Source organism: Dromiciops gliroides, chromosome 2 (genome assembly GCF_019393635.1).
Source record: "Dromiciops gliroides isolate mDroGli1 chromosome 2, mDroGli1.pri, whole genome shotgun sequence".
Lineage (NCBI taxonomy): Eukaryota > Metazoa > Chordata > Mammalia > Microbiotheria > Microbiotheriidae > Dromiciops > Dromiciops gliroides.
In genome coordinates this window covers 347,970,486-347,991,937 of record NC_057862.1, presented here as the reverse complement: position 1 = coordinate 347,991,937, position 21,452 = coordinate 347,970,486, and the positions used below count along the sequence as shown (strand labels likewise).

General features: G+C 34.7%; 1 protein-coding gene across 5 annotated transcripts in view; it reads right to left on the bottom strand.

Moving 5' to 3' along the window:
* Positions 1 to 21,452, bottom strand: part of CPEB4 (cytoplasmic polyadenylation element binding protein 4) — a 100,806-nt gene that overhangs the window by 41,934 nt on the left and 37,420 nt on the right. For all 5 annotated transcript variants that reach the window (XM_043989900.1, XM_043989899.1, XM_043989897.1 and 2 more), the window contains one exon: positions 15,298 to 15,379. In XM_043989900.1, coding sequence (XP_043845835.1) covers positions 15,298 to 15,379 — 82 coding nt within the window. The remainder of the gene's footprint in view (positions 1 to 15,297; positions 15,380 to 21,452) is intronic.

Here is a 21,452-nt window from a genome sequence, read left to right as displayed (position 1 = left end):
CATACTCACTTCAAGCCCAGTGATCATTCTATTATAGTAGCTCTTAATTTGTTTTTATCTCAACTTCATACCTCTCCATTAATACCTATATCAAAATGCTTCTTTTACTATACACAGTTAATAATGTTTGTTGACAGAATGGGCAAACCCAAATAAGGTGATAGAAGTATAATTAGCAACTTGGCACCTGGAACAAATTCAGTGGGGGAGGGGGGGAGTGTGGGAGTAGGGGAGGGAAATGGTTGTTCTAAAGTATAATCAATCGTATGTATGGATGAGGTATATAAGAATGAAAAGTCACTGGAATGAGAACAGGGGTTGGGCTAGAGAAGAACCCACCCAAGAGAACTGGCAAAGGTGATCTGATTGTAGTTCAAGGTTACAGAATTAGAGGCACTGTTAGAAAACATATGGAGGTGTAGTTGGTAGAAAGGAGATTGTAGAGGAAATTATGAAGGAGGTGGTCTGCGAGGGTGAAATGAAACCTGGCTTAGACTTTTCCTGAAGAGATTCCTGAAGAAGTTCCCGGAGAGGCTGTCACTCACTCATCATGAGAATGGGTCCCAGGATAACAGTACCTAGATGGTCTTTGGTGTAAATGGTGAGGAGGCTATGGGGAGGATGATGTTTTCCCTTACTGTGAGAAGACATCCTGAAAAAGAAGAGTGTTTGTGGCTGTCACAGCCACAGAACATGAAAAGGATGACTGTCTGGGGCACATGAAAGGGATAGGGAAATATCAGGCCTGTTGGAAGGAGGCATTTGGAAGGTAGGGGTGAAAAGCATGGTCTTCTGGGGTAAGGAATGATGCCCTTCCAGGACACTGGTCTCTGGGGCAGAATCTCAGCCTCCCACTTGATAGCTACATGCTATTCTCAAACTGTCAGAAACAAAAAGTCTTAAAAATTCTATTAATTAGAATGATAAATGTGGTAGGGTTTACACCCAACCCCAGGTGAGAGGTTCAAGGCTGAGATGCAGCCAAGTAAGTCATTCAGTGTCAGGGCAAGATTTTTTTCTATAGACATCCAAGTCTTCTCTACCCACATAACATCTCCACCCCTCCTACCTCTCACCCCTTAGTTATATTCAGTCACATTCACCTGGAGAAAGGCACTCCCACATCTCACCAATGGCTCTGCAGCCTAGGTGGGCAGTACAACAGAATTAGAAATGATCCTAGAAAGCTATAGTGGTTGGGGCAGGGATCTAAAGACAGGAACCTGGAACAAAAGTGGGACCAGCAGCATGGGAACAGAAGAAAATCTACTGCTCATTCATAGTTAACTTAGCATGCATCAATGAATGAATTATATGGCCATTAAAAATAAATCATCTATGTCCTATGAATGGGGTCAGAGGTCATCAGAGGTTTCTCTAAGGTGAGGTGAAGGTTCAGAACAGTTTTTCCTCTTTTTCATAATTTTTTTTACCATACAGCAGGTCATATTCAGTCACTGAGGCCTTTGAGCTCAATAAATAAAAGTAAGGTGGTAGAAAGAAGGTAGTCTAAGAACTTGCAAGCAAGTAACTGCTAGTGAAGAGTGAAGATACTGTAGCCATTGAGAAAGCATAGGCATACACATTGATTAACCTTTGAATAGACATGGGGCTGGTGGCCACAGGGTGAATGGTGGCAAAAATACTACATACCTTGCAGATTTAACTATGTGGTGGCTGGCTTCTCTGCAGAAAGTAGGGGACTAAAAGGGAGGAATGAAGGGGGGAGGAATTGAATATTTATAAAGTGCCAACTTTATCAATTGAGGACACTGTCCTAAATGCTTCACACATATTATCTCATTTGATACTCAGAAGAACCCTGCAAGTCATGTGCTGCTAGTTTCTCCATTTTACAGTTAAGGAAAGTAGGACAAAAAAGATAAGTGACTTGCCTAGGGTCACAGCTGGTATCTGAGGCTATACTGAACTCAAGTTTTCCTTACTCCAGGCCCAGTGCTCTATCCACTGTACCACTTAGCTGCAGATGGGTAAGACTTCCATGGAGGCATACCACCAAATCAACCCATAAACCATATCGATGGGTATTAAAACTTGGTAATGATCATATGGATCATTTGACGTTCTCTTTTTTATACACAAGGAAACCAAAGGCTAGGGCAATTAACTATCTATGAGTATGTTAATATATATCTATGAGTATAATATAAAGTTTTATGTTAGAAGAATAGAATTTGAGTTCTGGTTCTACCACTAATTTGCTACATGACTGGGACAAAACTCTTTTGGTCTTATAGATTCATCATCTAGAACAAAAGGGTTATTGAAATAGATAATCTTGTAAAATAGGTCTTGTCCAGTTCTAACTTTTGATGAATTATTATATGACTAGTTGATAACAAAGCAAGTACTTAGTACCACAACTCCCAAATCAAGGGTTCTTTTTATGGAACTATACCACTTCTTCCTCTTCAATTTCTTGACATGTGGGAAGGTTTGGTGTAAACTAACAATCTCTAATCATGGTTTTACCAAGTACTTGCATTGACAATTAATCTGTAACAGAAGCCACTCCTTGGTTCACATAACCATAGTTCTAGAGATATTTTGTAGTTCAATAAGAATACAAAGCTCAGTATCGAATATTTTTCTTTAATTAGGGTTTCCTTCCAGAATAAGTTATTTGCATTTGCTTTTGGCTTCTCAGGAAGTAAAAAAAAAAAAAAACCCTTCACTAATTAGTTGACTTCTTCCCTATGCAACAAATGGCATCATCATAGCTACCTTTTAAAGAGGCTAGGGAGCCAAGTTCCCTTCAGAGCCCCACTAATGTTCTTAATAGGCTGGTTACCAGGTGACACCTGGAACTAAGCAAGCATTGTTTTTAGCAAGGAGCCATAACATGTAACTAAATAAAATCAATCTCTAATTCCACATAAAGCCCAATATAGCATAGATAAAATGAAATCTCAACTCAAAGAGCACATTTTAATTTTATTACAGGCTCTTCCTTCACCAAACCATTTACTATTTTTTTTCCTTTTTTTGTGAGGCAATTGGGGTTAAGTGACTTGCCCAGGGTCACACAGCTAGTGTTAAGTGTCTGAGGCCAGATTTGAACTGAGGTACTCCTGACTCCAGGGCCGGTGCTCTATCCACTGCGCCACCTAGCTGCCCCACCATTTACTATTAATAAGCAACAATTTGAGTAATTTGAGTTTTATAAATCATAATGGGAGGATGAAAAGGATAGAGAATAAAAAAGAAATAATTCACAAACTGGGTATACAGTCTCTAAATAAGAAAAATAAACTGAAGACAGGTTTTAGATAGAATCTTTATCACAAAGTAATAGTTTGGTAACCATGGTTGTTCAACTGGTCCCTCCTTCTTAATGCCAAACAAAATACAAAAAAGGAGTCTTGAATAAAAGGACTATAAGCCAGGTGCCTGTGCATTACAAGCTTCCTTTCCAATGAAAGTTAGTAAATAACATTTGCCAAGATTACATGACAGAATCAATTAAAGACTTAAAGACTTCAGGCAATTCCCTGTTGGATTAATTCTACCACAAAAAAAAAAAAGCTTTTATTTGACCCCTATTAATATCTGATTCTGTCCTAGGAAAGGTAACAATTTAGACAGAATGACAGTAACCTCTAAAAATTTACAGGTTAGAAGACATAATGATGCTGATAAAATAAAAATTACAAATAATATGGGTAAACAAACATAATTGCACAGAAGAAATACTAAGGATGCCATTAGAGATGTTATAACCAGAAAGAAAAAAAAAGATAGGCTAGTCATATAGCAATTGTGAGAAACAATCAGTGGATATCCTGTGTGACCCAAAGGTATTCATGCAATGTCAGGGGATCTAAAGGAAGGCCCTCAGGCATACCATATGAATATCCTATAGAGCAGGGCTTCTTAAACTTTTTCCACTTGTGACCCTTTTCAACTGAGAAACTTTTACATGACCACAGGTACATAGGTATATAAAATTGGTACACATTAGCTTTCACTATTGCAAAGTTTTCACAACCCCCACATTCAGTTATGGGACTACATATGGGGTCATGGACTCAGTTTAAAAAACTAGGCTATAGAAGATTTACAGGAAAACATGGACAAGAGTCACAAAGGATGGGAAAGCACCCACTGTGATCTGCATCACTGAAGAGTATCCCCACATCAATACAGTCACACAGATCCACTGAAGTACTGAATATAGATATGAGGGAAACTCGATATGTCATTTTTATACATTAAAAATTCCCCTAAATTTTTATACATGACAAATTTTGGAAAATTAAACATGCAGCATTCTCATTTTACCTCTGAAGAAAATATTGCCATTTAGTTTGTATATATGGTATAATTTGCACCAGGATATTAAAGAATGAATGTACAGTACTAATTTCAAACAGAACACACAAAAAAGCTTACCAATTTATCATTAATATTTCTCTAAAAATCATCATGTCTATTTTTTCTGCTGTGATATATCATACCAAATCTTAGAATCCTGAAAGGTGTCCAAAAAAATCATTAGGTCACAATGGCCCTGAAATCCTACATTTAATTCTTACTGAAGGCCCACAAAATAGCTCAATACAAAATAAACTTTCAAAAAAAGATAAAGTATTCACGTAATGCTTATATTTGAATGTTCTAAACTTAATCATGTATATTTTACTCCCCTCACACAATCACTAAAGACAACACTGAAACAAGATTTTGAGAATGGAAACATTTATTCCTTAAACAAAAACAAGCTCCTCATTCAGTTTTAAAATGAAGTGATGATGAACCTGTATTGTGAAGTAATTATTAATTTTATGCTGTGCTTTTCACCAATTTAGCATTTTAATCAAGTAGGAAGTATTTGCTGATACACAGTATAGACCTATATATTCATATCTCCATATATATATAATACATTTTATATGGTATACTGTATGTATATTTCAACATTCAAGTTATTTATGTCATATATTTAAATAAAATACCTAATGTGCCCATATAACATACATTTTATAGTATATTATACCTATAATAAATGCATTATCCACATAACATACATATTTGCAATAATACACATTTGCAATATGTATATTATACATAATATATAACATATTATATATAATATATGCATTATAAATACACATATATTTATATAAAAGTATATGTATGTACATATATACATATGCATGGAGATAGAGAAAGAAATAGAGATAGAGAGCTATATCAGGGGAAAAGCATATTTACCTATAATTTTGTTCACAAAATTTGTGGAAAGGAAAAAAACAGTAAATTACCAGGCTTCTTCCAGACCTTAACAGTAGGTAATATGCAAATAGCATCTAGAAATATACGTAAGTACTGAACTAACATTAAATCTCAGTGTTTAGGTGCTGAAGCCATTACTAAGGAGCTCCTTAACCCAATCAAAAAGATATACCAAAGTTCACAAACAACTCTTAGGATCCTCCTTGGGATTTTAACCAAAAGAACACTGCAAATACAATTTGGAAAAGTATTATCAACTTTAGCGATCAACAATTCCATATTAGTTAGTCCCTGCCTGCACAGAACAGTCTCTAAAGAATCATACAAACCGTCTTTGAAAGCAAGATAGCAGATGAAGGCTAGTTTCAATTGATTATAAGTTAGCCCAAAATCTCACTGTAGTAATAAAAACAAAGTATGTGCCACACCTTATTTTACACCTCTTTTTTCTCACCCACAGGGTTACCTCAAAAAGGAATCCCAGATACCATCAGGCAGGCAGACACAGCAACACTAATCAAAGGCCCAAAGAAAAGGAAATTTTAGGATGTTCCATTACAGCAGCAACATGTGGGGGCATGCAGGAAGAAAGAAACAAAAATGGAATTCTTCCCTAAATATCTACTTAAAAAGTAATTACTACTTTGTTATGTTTTTTAATGCTATTATTTACGAGGATCCTAAGTACTGGGTGGATTTTCACTTTTGAGCAGTTTTTGAGAACTCCCCTACTATGGTTTGCATCACTTGGTATCATCCAAACCGTTCAAGAAAGAACCAGATGAGTTCAGGAAGTTTAGCCACATGAAGCCCATGTTACAGCTTTTAACTTCTCTTTTGGCTCCAAAATATACAGACACCCAGAATGATAAAAAGTTAGAACTGAAAGGGAGGGTACAAGTCATCCAGTCCAACCTCCTTACTTTATATTAATTAACCAACAAGCATTTAATAAGTGCCTATTATGTGCCACACATTATGCTAGGCATACAGGAAAGAAACTGACATCAGATAAATAAAGTTCCTTGCCCATAGTGACACATACAGTTAAGGGAAGAGGCAGGACCAGAATTCAGGTCTCCTTATTTTCAGTCTAGTCTTCTTTAACAGCTGTTCCCAAATTAAACTACATATTTCCTTCAGGCATTTTTTTTTTTAAATCTCAACAAGAGGGGCAGCTAGGTGGTGCAGTGGATTAAGTGCCAGCCTTGGATTCAGGAGGATCTGAGTTCAAATCTGCCCTCAGACACTTGACACTTAGTAGCTGTGTAGCCCTGGGCAAGTCACTTAACCCTCATTGTCCCACAAAAACAAAAAACAAACAACAAACAACAACAACAAAAAATGAGACAAAGGAAAGGGGAAAGTGCCTTGCCTAAGGTCAAACAGGTATTTAGTAACAGAACTAGGATTTGAACCTAAATCCTGACCAAAAGTCCAGTTCTCTTTAGGTAGAGATGGAATAAATATAACCATTTTGAAAGGTCTGGTATTCTGAATATGTTTATCTGGATCATTAATGAACAAATGAATTACCTTTTCAAAAATAGTGTGAAATACCAACCACTAAATGCCTACTATGCAAATACTGGGCACTGTACTAATGCTGGAGAGCTGGAGATACCAAGATAAAAATGAAACAATCCCTGCTCTTGAGAAGCTTGTTAGAGGGACACTCATGTATATGTGTATATGCATAGAGTGTATTATATATGTGTGTGTGTATATATATATATATATATATATATATGCTGTGTGTATATAGGCACACTTATGTGTGTACATATATACAATATACTCTATGCATTTGTACATACATGTATGTACATACATACGTATACAAGTATGGGACACGCATGTATATACACATACATATCACAAATATTATCATTGTGGGGACAAAGGCATTAGTAGCTGAGGAAGGTCTCATGTAGAAGATGGTGCTGGACTCTAGTGTGTGGGAAGGGAAGTAAAGCATAACAAGGTTAGAAAGGAAGGTTGGGACCAGGGTATGAATGCCTTTAAAAGTCAAACATGGGTGGTTATATTTGATACTAAAGGGAAGAGGGAAGTCTTAGAGTTTGGGGAGGGGAATAACAGTCAAACTTTAGGAAAACCTCTTTAGTAGTTTTGTTAATGATGGATTACAGCAGAAGGAAACTTGAGACAAGAAGGACAATTACAAGGTCATTACAACTGTCTACACAAGTGATGATTAGGGTCTAGAGTAGAGGAGTGGTCATGTGAGTGGACAGAAAGGAATAGATGTCAAACAATGTGATGACAGAAATAGCATCTGACAATTTATATGATAAGAGTGAGGAACTGAAGATAACACCAAGGTTGCACACCTGGGGGACTAGAAAGACGGTGATTCCTTTGAGAGAAATGGGGATATTTGAAAGAAGGATAGATTTTCAGGGAAAGATAATGAATTCTGGAGATGTTTTGGTCACAGTATATCTAAGATATCTCTGGGATATTCATTTTGACATGTCTAACAGGCAGCTGGAGATACACACCTGGGTTCAGTAGGAACTGGATATATAGATCTAGAAGTCAATTGTATAGAAATAACTGAACCCAGGTAGAAATAAAACAGAAACAAAGGTCAAATGATTTAAGATAGTCCACTAATCTACATGTAAGAACATTTTACTTGTTAAATGGAGGAGAGGGAGGGGAAGGGAGAGAAGGGGTGGGGGGAGGAAAGAGATGAGATTCCATAGGTAATTCTGGAGATACCAGGAGATAGATAAGGCCAGAAACCAGATTACAAATTTGAATCCAAATCCAAATGCAAGCCAAAGTAGCAACAGCAAAGTGTTGGGACAGCTAGGTGGCACAGTAAATGAGGGCTGAATCTGGAGTCAAGAAAAACTGAGTTCAAATCTTGCCTCAAACAGTTTCTAGCTCTGTGTGTCTAGGCAAGTCACTTGACCTCTCTAGACCTCAGTTTCCTCATTTACAAAATGGGAAGAATCATAGCAGCTACTTCACAGGATTTTGTTATTCTGATAACATATATAAAGTGCAAACGTTACAGTGTTATTATAAATGCTAGCTATTATCAGTATTATCATAACCTTTTTTCTAGATGTTTGGCTATGAAAGGGACAATTGATTTGGGACAAGAATTTGAGAGAATGGTGGATCCTGAGTGAGGAATGTTTAAGTGTAGGGGGCCACTGGTCATGTTTAGAGACATCAAGGAAGAACCAACACACAGGGTAAGAATGGAGATTAAAACAGTGGGGGATGATTATATGGGCTAATATTTAGAACACAAAGTTGAGAGGGACAGCCAACATACTGGATGAGAGGATTCAAAAGGATCTTGGTTGAGATCAACAATATATGCCTTGCATGGGGCAGCTAGGTGGCCCAGTGGATAGAGCACCAGCCCTGGAGTCAGGAGTACCTGAGTTCAAATCCGGCCTCAGACACTTAACACTTACTAGCTGTGTGACCCTGGGCAAGTCGCTTAACCCCAATTGCCTCACTAAAACAAAACAAAACAAAACAAAACAATATATGCCATCCATATTCTGAAATTAAAAGTGCATTTTCTCAAATATTTTAAAACAAGAATGAACAAAGCCTCAAGAACAGGCAACTACCACAGACACCATGACAGAGCAAGAGGAAAATTTCTTTAAATCTTTCTGTTGAGTCAATTTCATGTAGGAAAGTGAATTATTGGGAGAAAAGTCTTAACAAATGGCTCATATAAAGTTTTGTTGTTGTTGTTGTTGTTTTGGGAGTTTTTTGCCTGAGGCAATTGGAGTTAAGTGACTTGCCCAGGGTCACACAACTAGTAAATGTTAAGTGTCTGAGGCTGGATTTGAACTCAGGTCCCCCTGAATCCAGGACCAGTGCTCTATCCACTCTACCACCTAGCTGCCCCATCACATACATTTTTATAAACCTTAAAAGTATTATACAAATATGTTGTTGTGGTTCAGTCATTTTAGTCATGTCCAATTCTTTGTGACCCCATTTGGGGTTTCCTTGGTAAAGATACTGGAATGATTTGCCATTTCCTTTTCCAGCTCATTTTACAAATGAGGAAACTGAGGCAAATAGGGCTAAATGACTGCCCAGAATCACTCAGCTAATAACTGAGGTCACATTTGAACTCAGATCTTTCTGACTCCAGGCCTGGCACTGACCACTCACCACCTACTTGCCCTCTTATACAAATTTAAGCTAGAATTCTCGTTGAGGTCACTATGTTGTTAATTAATTCTACATTTCTTACTTGCATTTTTTAAAAAAAGAAAACAAAGCTAATGATTTAGAGTTAACCAAAGGTAGTTAAGTTGGCTCTTGTCTTCAGGAAATAATTTTCTTTTGGATTTAAAAGTCAGCATGTTCTACCAGTTGGAGTTTTTTGAGATTACCAGAATTCCTACATTTAGCCAGAAGGAATTTGTTGTCAAGTATCTATAATTACTTTTTTTTTTTTTAGTGAGGCAGTTGGGGTTAAGTGACTTCCCCAGGGTCACACAGCTAGTAAGTGTTAAGTGTCTGAGGCCGGATTTGAACTCAGGTACTCCTGACTCCAAGGCCAGTGCTCTATCCACTGCGCCATCTAGCTGCCCCTATCTATAATTTCTTGAAGGAGAAATTTGATTATAAATCCAGGTATAAATTAGCTAGTTTCCATTATCTACTTCTTTGCAGTTCTTGTTACATGCCCCATTAAGTTTCCTCTAAATGAAAAGGTGCATTTGAGAAGTTTTTGTCAAGCAGGTCCCTTTTCAAATTGCCTATGGCAAAAAGAATTAAATAGAGACAAATCAGTTCTGTCACAATGAGAGAAATTATATTCTCTCCACCTATTTGTGCTAGTTTCAAATATGAAAACAGTCTTATTATATGCAAAGAAAAGTGAAAACCACCCATTTTATCATTGATTCTATTGAGACTTTCTAATTAAATTTATTCATAGAATGGTCCAAATATATTACAGGATGATAAAGTCAATTCAATTCAGTTATCTTATCAACTCTTATAGGTGGTCACAGATATCTATAACTGCAAAAGTATTACCATCCTTGACCATGGTTAAGTCAATTATTCTCTGTATTTTGATAAGGACTCTTTATGTGTTACAATGAGTTTTAAGTGAGTATAAAATTTTCCATTGGATTTAAGAGTTGTGATTACATCTAGAAATTCAGATGGTACCATAAAGTGTATCAGTAGACTACATGGAGCAGACTTCGGTCTTGATATACGTTGTATGTTGTTGTAGATATGTGTGTAGTACTCCTTGCAAAAGGAAAGACTGAGCAGAATTGAGGGATGCCAGTTTGTACTAATAAGATTTTGTACAAAAGGAAATTTAGGACAATGCCAGGTTATAGCATGGCTTAAGGTCTAAGCAGGCCAAATTCCTTCTAGGCATAAAGTTAGAATTTGAAGTAACCATAATTGTCATTCTCCTTTAGTGACATAAAATCCCATCACCCTAAAAAAAGCAGCTGGGGTGAGAAGATTAATCTTAAGAAAACAGGTTTTGGTTTATTAAACTTTGAACTAAAGTTCATTTTCTTTGAGGTGCTTTTTATAAATTTTTGTGCTTAGCAACAAAGAGGTACAGATGGATCATCAGTTGCCTACTCACATATGTATTTATTTCAAACCAATCCACAGCAATTAAAAATAGGACCTACAAAAATTATTCCATAAGGTAAGAAAAGGAAAAAAAATACATAAGGCAGTTAGTAATGCAAGGTCCAAACTCCTTCAGATACCAGGAGTAACACACAATGTCTTTGGAATACATCCACTTCTCTTGAAATAACACTAAAAGAGCAGAGGTGAACAAGAGATAGCAAAGGTGTGGAAGTGGCAATGTGCTTAACCATACATTAACACACACCCACAACAATATTAAACATATATCAAGATTGGAGTCAGCTCCCTGGATTCCACTGATAAATGCAAAACATTGAAGCTTTATTGTGTCACTTAAATTTCTGAATGCAAATGCAATCATTAATTCTAATGGAAAAATTCTGAAATCATTTAAAACTCAGCATAACAATAAGTCCCTAAAAGAACATGAAAGTTGTGGATTTTTTTTTAATATATTATACAAAGCAGAAAATATCCCATAATATTTGGGTGAAAAATATATATACTATAACCCTTTCCCACAATTAAGTCAATTAGTCTCTAAATAACAATTACGGTATTTTCATGTTACTTTTTTTAAGTAGGTTTCTAGTGGATCATTGAAGAACACATTATAGAGTATTAAGACACTAAGAAACCATATATTAGTTAATTCAGTTAGGTCTCTGATTACATTTCTGTACATTCTTCTGTTTCTTCTCTCAGATACTGTATCTCCTGTTTCCTTTCCATCCATACAATAAATTGTTTCACCTCAAATGACCCCTTTCTTTAATCTCAAGCCTAGCTTCTTATCCATGCACCACCCCCAAATACTACTTAATATATAAAGATATTCCCCACTATAAGCAATACAATAGGTTTTCATGAATCATTTGGTAGTTTATAATCTGTTTTAAAGCGCTAAAAACAGATGTATGAACATGTGGCTTTAATCTATTTCATGCTGCTGTACCTAAGCAGTAACCAACTTCTCCACCTAGAACAAACATGAGAGACACAAAAACCATTACATTCACTAACTAGTCATCTCAGCTCTTATACTGGTAAAATAAAATTTCTTTCCAGGTGAAGAAAATACTTGATAAGCCTAATAAGACTGCAGCAGGGCAGAAACTACCATCTGGAGCATCCAAATTCAGAATTAGTCTCTCTCTCAGGCTCTTAGCTCCTGAAGGCTGAGTATGCTGTAAAGAAGATGAAATTAGTCTCTAGGGAAGGGCTTCTGCAGATCATCACTGGCATTGGTTATGCAGAAGGCAACACACAATCTCCTGGATAAAAATAACATACAGAAGTGGCAGCTGCCCAGAGAAAGGATATGGAGATAAGATATGAGGAGGACAAAAAAAAAGAAAGAAAAAAGAAAGAAAGGAGATGGAGGAAAACAAAACCTCATATAGAAAGAAAAGGAAAATATCCACCATATTTTTAGATGTTTTAAAAATAAACTTTATTATGAAAAATTTTGAAGCATATATTCCAATTATTTGTACATCACAGCATGTTACAAAATAGTAAAGCTTATAAAGGAAGGAGATTTAAATGTTTTTGTGGCATCTCCTAGCAAGCAGCACAGTGCCATGCATCAAGAAGGCACTTCATGTTTTTCTCTGAATAACTGACGTCTCTTCATCTTTTATCAAAACACAATATAAAATAATTCTTGATCTGAATATTATTATGAGTCATCTTGGACTGGCAACATTTATTTAAAGAAATTCAATAATAAACTCACATTATGAAATGTGAAGGGGGATTATAGGAATGTCACCTTTTGTGTATGTGGTGGAGAGCTGTCACTACATTAACTATGATTTTTAATTAGAACAGGAGAAATAAGTTCATGCTTAAAAAAAAATCCACCCTGAAACCACAATCTAATTGTCATTTAACTTTGAATTTTCTTGTTAGGCACAGGCTTTATGGGTAATAAAGCCAAAAGGAATCGTATACATGTGAATTGCCAATGAAGAGTAAAGAGGAAAAATAAACAGAGTAACTTTAATTACTACTTGCAGAACATGTTCAAGTTATTTTTGGAAAGATCAGAATAGCAAAGCCAAAAAAGCTAAACACAAACTTGCCTTCACAGACATCATATTTTAAAACCTTTGAAATTAATTTTATTTTAATTAAATTTTCAGGCCTTAAAAGTACTGGTTCTAAAGAAGGTACGTATTTCATTGCTGACCTCATAGAACCAATACCTAAAATGTCCAGGGTGAAATAGGGCACATGAAAAGGAATTGGATTCTTGTAGTAAGAAGTGAGCTGCGGTTATTCAATTTTTAAAATATCTCCAAGCTGATTCTCAAAATAGAAACACTGTCACATTAGGTACGTTTTCATGACAACTACAGGGTCCTGTTCTTTAAGGAATTAACTTACCCATATCTACAGTAGCTCTGTACAACTAAGTCAGCAGGGAAGCCATAATAAGAACCCAGAGCAAAACCTAGTTTTTGTTGATACTAGACCAATAAAACATATCAAATACTATAAAGTAAATTATTTGAGATAATAATCTAATATCACCACAAATCAACATTTTAACTCTATATAATAATCCTGAGACATTTTTAACCCTAAAAACAACATAAAAAACATCATTTGACATGCGTAGGATATTTTAGGGCAGTTAACAAAATACAATGTATTGAAATCAGGTTTGTGTGATAAGCAGGAGAACAAAGGTAATTCAGTAACAATCTAAAGAGACATTTATGTTCATTCTATTTTAGGCATCCCTTTTTCAGAATTAACTCTAGACAATTTAATTTTGGTAATAGTAGGAAAGAGAAGAGAAAATATATAGTAAAAACCCAAGTATATAAACCAAGGAAGAATAAACATAGACTTAAAAAGTAGCATAAGCTAATTTGCTTAATCTAATTCTATTGCTAAAGCTATAACATTAACTACAGCTAGATGGGAGGTAGAGCAGCAGACCTGGAATCAGGACCTGAATTTAAATATGGCCTCAGATCTTATTATCTGTATGACACCCATGTAAGTCACTTAACTCTCATTTGCCTCAGTTTCCTTATCCGTAAAATGGGGATAATAATTGTAGACAGGGTTGTTGAAGAATAAAATATTTTGTAAAGCACTTTACAATTCTTAAAATGCTATAGAACTGCTAGCTATCATCGTCATTATTATTATTAGCTGTTAATTACTTTTCACTCAAAATTATTGTTAAGTATTAGTTAGTAGTTCCCTACTTGGTAGTTTTAGCTGATATACTGTATTTAGGATAATAAGATTTAGACCTAAGAGAAACCACATAGTCACTTAGTTCAAAACCATAATGTTAAAGTGTAGAGGAGAGTGGTGGGAAAGGAAGTGATCTGAAGCTCAAATAGAATCAGTGACTTGCCAAGGAATAAATAGTACATAGTTGCTTCTAAAACTACATTATTATTCTGCCTAGAACTTTATCTTTTAAAACTTTGATCATTAAATCATAATAAGTAATTGTTAGTTGTAATTAATGTACATTTATTGAGTAATGTTATATCTGTATCTTACATTGAATTAGTTTTCCAATGAGTTTCATTTTTAATTACTAAATTATTCTAAAGAAACTAGAAATCTCTGAAGTCTTCAGTAAAAGCCCTTTTCAAAGTCCATAATCACAAAATTTTTATATGGCATTCATATTTTAGCACCACATACGTATTTATTTTCTATATATATTTAAACGAAACTTTTAAGACAGTTAGCACTCTTTTGAAAAACTAGTTTCATATAATAAACTTAGTCCAAAGAGAAATGAAAATGACCAAATATATAGTTATTTAATTTATCAGAAAATCTGTTTGTTTGGATCAAAGATGGCTTTTATGAGAGGAAATGATTTCTGTTTCAGAGGGTTTAGAGTCATTGACTGTTAGACTTTCATAGATGTTCAGAGAATAGTTTGTCAAACCCCCTAATTTTAAGAGAGAAAAGGAAACTGAGGCCAAGGGGTTGTCTAAATGAGCTGTCCAAGGTCACAAAGCTTAGTTGTCAGGACTAAAACAACCTAGATCTCTCAAATCCCAAGTTTCAGTGCTCTTTCAAAAACTGTACTTGGAAAACAATTCTGAGGTTATAAAACTTTCATTTTAAATCATGACATGCTGCCCAGTTAAACAAAAATGGGAAGAAAAAAAACCCCTAACTATAGATATTTAAACTACACCTGGCTTATGTTCACTATCTTAGATAAACATATCACCATGTGCACTGAGCATGTTTTGCCTCAGATATGAAAAAAGCCATGTGTCAAATTGATAAAATTGAAAAGCTACAGTACATTATCTATTACATTTGCCATAACAGGGCATTAGTTTTATTCCACAGTACTATTATTTTAATTATTTATTAAAGAAAAATAGTTATATTTACCTTTAAGTGAATCATTTTCAGCTCTCATTATATCAATGAGTGAGCTCTCTAATGAGTGCATGTCAAATGTCCTTGGACGCTCCTGAAAATGAAAACATTGACAAACTACTTTTAAAAAGTATATTATTTGAATATTTAAGTATAGCATAGACTCGAATGGCAACTTCACTCTTATCCATGCAGAATCAAAAATACATTTCTTTGTAGGTAAGCCAAAAATAAAATTGTTTGTATTAATACTTACAAAAATTCAAAACTACAATGAGCCAGCAAGGAGTAGAATAAAATAAATCCCTATCAATGAATTTATCAAAGACCCTATTATATATTCTATACAAACAATAGAAATAACAAAAAAAAACCCTTTAAATTCTTCCTTAAGGGTAAAGTTGTAATTGTTAATGTAAAATTACCACAATAAGGTTTTTTCCTAATATCAACTGTTACTGTTTATTTAGTAGGGCTAAATAGATAAACTCCAGCATCCATGTCATCATAATTAAGAGTGAGGTTTGTGGAAGCCACAGAATCAGGAAAACCTATGTTCAAGTCCCATCTCTGACACCTAATGGTTGTGGGTCACTGGGGAAATCCACTTCACCTCATTGCCCCAGGCCTCTCTCAGACTCCATGTTGCATTACAGGTGTCTATCTGCACTGCTGAAGGAGTTTTCTCGCCAGAAGTTCCTCAGAGCAACAGAATCAACCAGTCCAATAATAGTCATGACAGCCTGATATATGGCACTTTAAAGTTACAAAATGCTGTACATTATCTGATATGATATGAGTCGAATAATAACTGTTTAAGGTAGATATTAAAGGCACCATTATCTCTATTTTGTAGATGAATAAATTAAGTTGAAGAGAAGATAAATAAATGGCCTGTCTGCAGTCATTCAGCTAGTGTCAGAGGAGAGATTTAAAGCTAGGACTTCCTGACTAAAGTCCAGAATTCTACCCACTGCATGCTACACTGACTCCCTGAAGGCATTTTTTACAATGAGAATTTTTCTGCAACTCAAAACTCTAAATTGTAAAGTCACTAAATGCTTGCTGGAATACTAGAAATAAAAATAACAAATGAAACCTTTATCTTTACATAGTCTAAGAAAAGTAAAGGTTATGAAATTGTTTTCTCCTTCCACATAATCAAGGCTGTACTTAAATATAATACATTATTTACCATTTTCTAAACAGAGGCAGCAGAAAGTAGTAGAACTGTTCTATCTCTTTGGCCTTAATCAACTTAAACATTTAAGTATGAAAAGCAACTTATTACCCACTGTAACCCCCTTGTACTTCTTATGATTTAAAGTGAACTACTGAAACTATTTTAAAGGAACATTCCTATAAGCATATTTTTCCTGTTATTGACCAGCTGCTACTGTTTAATCCAACTAGGTAAAAACCTTCACAGCATGTTAAAAAACTCATCCTTTTACTTGTATATATTTGGATATTTTAAAATATATAAGTTCATAGGAGTATATAAGCAGCATGCCTAGCTCTACTTTTCTCATTTTCGTACTGTTTCCTTTAATTCATTCCATATTTGTGTATATCCTTTTCATCTTTCATCCTTCATAGCAATATAGCCAATAATTACATTGCTATAATACAGTTTGTTTTGAAATTCCCCAACTAGGAATTTAGGTTGTTTTCAATATTTTTACCATTAAAAGTAATGATACAATAAACATCTTTGTCTAAGTAGTTATTTTTTCTTGTTTTCTTGAGATGCATTCCCAACCTGTCCTACAACTCATTTTGAATGACAAGGTGGCTTTCCAAAAAGATTTTAACAATTTATAATGCCATCAGTGTACCAATTTCTCCCACTAATATTGAGTTGTTTTTTTAATCATAAAAGTATTTATTTTCCAGTTACATGTAAATATAGTTTTCAACATTTGTTTTCCTAAGATTTTTAGTTCCAAATTTTTCTCCTTTCCTCCATTTCCTCCCCCCTCCCCAAGAAAGAAAGCAATCTGATATAGGTTATATATGACTAATATTGAGTTTTATAATTTTTACTTGTTTTTACCTAATTGATAGGCATGAAATGGTACCTCATAAATGTTTTAGCTTTTATTTCTTTAATTACTAGTGAAGCTGTTTCTTTCCCCAAGTGTTTGGGCTGCCCTGATGTGAACTGCCTGTTCTTATCTTTTGGCCATTTATTTATCTATTTGTGACTACATAATAATTTGTAATGTAAATTCTGATGTAACATTAGTCACTATCACATTCATCAAGAAAATCTCATTAATTACTATCCCTAATTTTGTTTTGGTTGAATTGAATTCACCTTGAAAATTGTTTATTCTTACATAACCAAATCCATCAACTTTGTCTCCAATAATTTTAACACTCCTTTACATTTGAAATTAAGTCACTTTTCTACATTCTTCAATCTTTAACTCACCAATTCACCTATTATTTGTTGTAGTATTTCCCCCCCACATTGGTGCCCAATTTTTATAATAGAATTTATTGAGTGATTTCTTTCCCTATCGTTTAGCACCAATAGCTTTATTATATATCAACCATTTATACCAATTTGCATTTTTATGGGATTCCTGTTCTCTTCCATTGCTCTAGTTTTCTAGTTTTTTTATCAAATACCAAATAGCCTTGATTGTCACTCCATAATATTGTTTATTTATTTTCAAGGTCAGTAACCTAAATGAGACAATGAAAACACATGCTACCCCCACTATAAAAAATAAATTTGGTATAATGAGTTCTGAGTGCACTGGGACATGATTTCAATATCTTAACCCAAGCAGGGGCGAGTCTCATTATTCTGATGAAACCTCCTCCAAGGAAAAGCAGGGATGATGTAGGACAGTATGCTTAAGATTTGTTAAGCAGCTGTTCTCTTTAAGCTTTAACAAATCAAGATCTTACTAAAGGGGTAGATCAATCTGATGAATATCTTTCAAATTAAATTAGCAAGTTGTCAGACCGTAAAAAGCCCCCCCCAAAAGTTCTGTGTACAAAGTGTTGACAAAATTAAGAATTCAGTAATGCAAATGATTATATCTCAATTCTTTTTTTTCCTCAACTAGCAAAGTAATTATTTATTACTTCCTTTTATTTAAAAATGGTTCTGGGGGGGGGGGAACACCTGCTGGACTATATTCTTGGCATAATGAAGATTCATTCGATAGTGGGCGAGGAATCCTAAAATACACAGTGCACAAATCACTTTGCATTTTTTTCTAGATGAAGGGGGATAGAAAAACTAAAGCTTGCTAGGTATGGAGGAGGAGATTAAAATATTTCAAAATTACATTTTAAAAGTAAGCAGCAGAACTCGCATCTACAAAACACATACACACACACACACACACACACACATACCTCCAATATAACCTTAAAGAAACAAGAGTTTATCCCTTACATTTTCCAGTCAATTTTCCCCCTTTCATTTAATTCTATTTTTCTTTATAGTTCTCTTATAACAAAAATAAAAATTTTCCACTAATTGGTTTAATCATCCACTTGATCTACTTGAGCTATGGGCATTCACTTACTGAAAAGATGTGTCTCCTTCCCCAAGATACTCACTTTATCATAACTCTTTTCACGTTCTAATTTTTACTCTATAAATAAAGAGTTCGGAAGACTCCTGAAGTTTGTTGCAGTATGAACATGAATGTATTTCCCCCATATTAATCTCCAGAATTTAATTGCTCACATAGTCACAAAAGCCATTTTCCTTAAGCCCAGGTCTGACCATTTCCCTCCCTTACTCAATAAACATCAGTGGCATACAATTGTTGAGGATCAAATACAATCTTTTTTGGATTTTAAACTATTTATAGCCTGGCCCTAACAGACTTTTTCCATCTTTATTATAAAGGATTCTCTTTCCCATACTCTAAGGTCTAGCCAAACTGGCCTACTGCTGTTCTTTGCAAACAGCACTCCATACATTGCTCATATGGGTGCCTTTGCACTATATATTATACTATGTCTGGGATGTACTCCACTTTACCATTACCTCACAGAACCTCTTCCCTCAAGATTCAATTGAAGACTGCCTTCTTCATGAAATCTTTCTTGATCCCCACCCCACTGCTGCCTTTGCCCCTCCCTTCCCTAAAACTACCTTGCATTTATTTTTTTTTTATTAATTCTCTGTGTACATGCTCTCACAATAGCACGTAAACTCCGAGGGATTACTTCTTTTTTTGTCTTTGTATCCACAGCATCTAGAACAGAGCCCGGCATATAGTAAGATCATAATAAATGCTTATTGATTGAATCTCTTCATCTCTACATGGTAGGATGATGTGCTCCACATTAGAAATGGGTATTCTCAGGGTGGAGAAGAAATGATGTTTTTAGTTTCCTTTCCTTCACCTTACATTTTCATCAATTTTTCTGAAGTAAAGATTTTAGTCACACAATTAGGAAGACATGAGGGTTAATAAAAGATGCTAAATCTGGAATAATCTTTCATTCACATACTACAGAAAACGGCTTTTAAGCTACCTTTAAATTTTTATAGTTGGTTAGAGAGAAACACAACTACTCTAACATGACCTTTTCTGTATACTACCTTATATCTTTTGAAATGTTTACATCCACTGTGGTACAAAGAAATCTAGAAAGCAAATTATATTTTAAATTCAAGTATTTTTTTAATTGCTGACTTTTCTTCTTTTATCTACCCCCTATACAATTTGTGTCTGTGCATTTTCCCCCCTTCTATATAATACTATTTCTTTGACGAAAACTACTAAAATAAATAAATGTGAAATGTAGAACGCAGACCACACCTTTCTTAGAATAACAAAAAGAATTTGGACAATAAGACTTTTGAGATAACTGGTAGAAAGTGACAGTTTATGAAGAGTTATACAGATGTTTCCATTTTGTTTCATGAGCTATTCTGCCAGTAAAATGAGAATCCAACTCCAGAATAACTCACTAGCAAATTTCTCAAGTGCAGTATTGGTATTTTCCAATAAAACACATGACAAGCTCTGAATTAATACAAAAAAAGAGTCAGATAGCCCTTGCTTTCATGAATCTACCAAGCCAGAAGAGATACAAGTACACTAATAATTAAAAATTTTAAACTTTTGTATCTTCCCATATGCCTATCATAGTGATCTGCACAGGGTAGTATTTACTAAATAATCATTGATATGAATTGAATAATGGAGTGTAAAAATGTGCCAACACCTTTTTCCCAAGGAGATCATGGAATGGGGAGAAGGATCCACATGTACAAAGATATTTATAGCTGCTCTTTATGTTGTGGCAAAGAATTTAAAGTTGAGGGGATGCCCATTAATTGGGGAATGGCTGAACAAGTTGTGGTATATAAATGTAATGGAATACTATTGTGCTGTAAGAAACGATGAACAGGAGGAGTTCAGAGAAACCTGGAGGGTCTTGCATGGACTGATTATGAGTGAGATGAGCAGAACCAGAAGAACATTGTACACAGTATCATCAACATTGTGTGCTGACCTACTGTGATGGACTATATTCTTCTCACCAATGCAATGGTACAGAAGAGTTCCAGGGAACTCATGATGGAGGAGGAGGATCTCCAAATCCAGGAAAAAGAAAAAAGAACTGTGGAATATAGATGCTGAATGAAGCATACTGTTTCTTTTGTTTTTGGTGCTGTTCTATTTCTATTTTGAGGTTTTTCCTCATTGCTCTTATAACATGACTAATGCAGAAATATGTTTAATGTTATTATATATATATATATATATATATAAAACCTTTATCAGATTACCTGCTGTCTAGGGGAGGGAGGGGAGGGAGGGAGAAAAATCTGAAATTGGAAAGCTTGTATAAACAAAAGTTAAGAACTATCTTTACATGTAACATGAAAAAAATAAAATACTTTATTAAATATAATTAATTAATTAATTAATTTTTAAAATGTACATACACATGAAAAAAAACTGGAAGTTCAGAGGTGAAAGAGAATGCTTTCCATTGAGGTACCTCAGGAAAGGTTTCATGGTCTGGGCTTTGAATGAATAACAGTAGTTGATATATAGTCCTTTAAAATTTGCATCAAACTTTATCTACATTATCCCACTTGAATGGCACAACTCAGAGTTACATACTAAACATATTGTAAAAAGTGAGAAAACTGACCCTTGGAAAGGGTGATT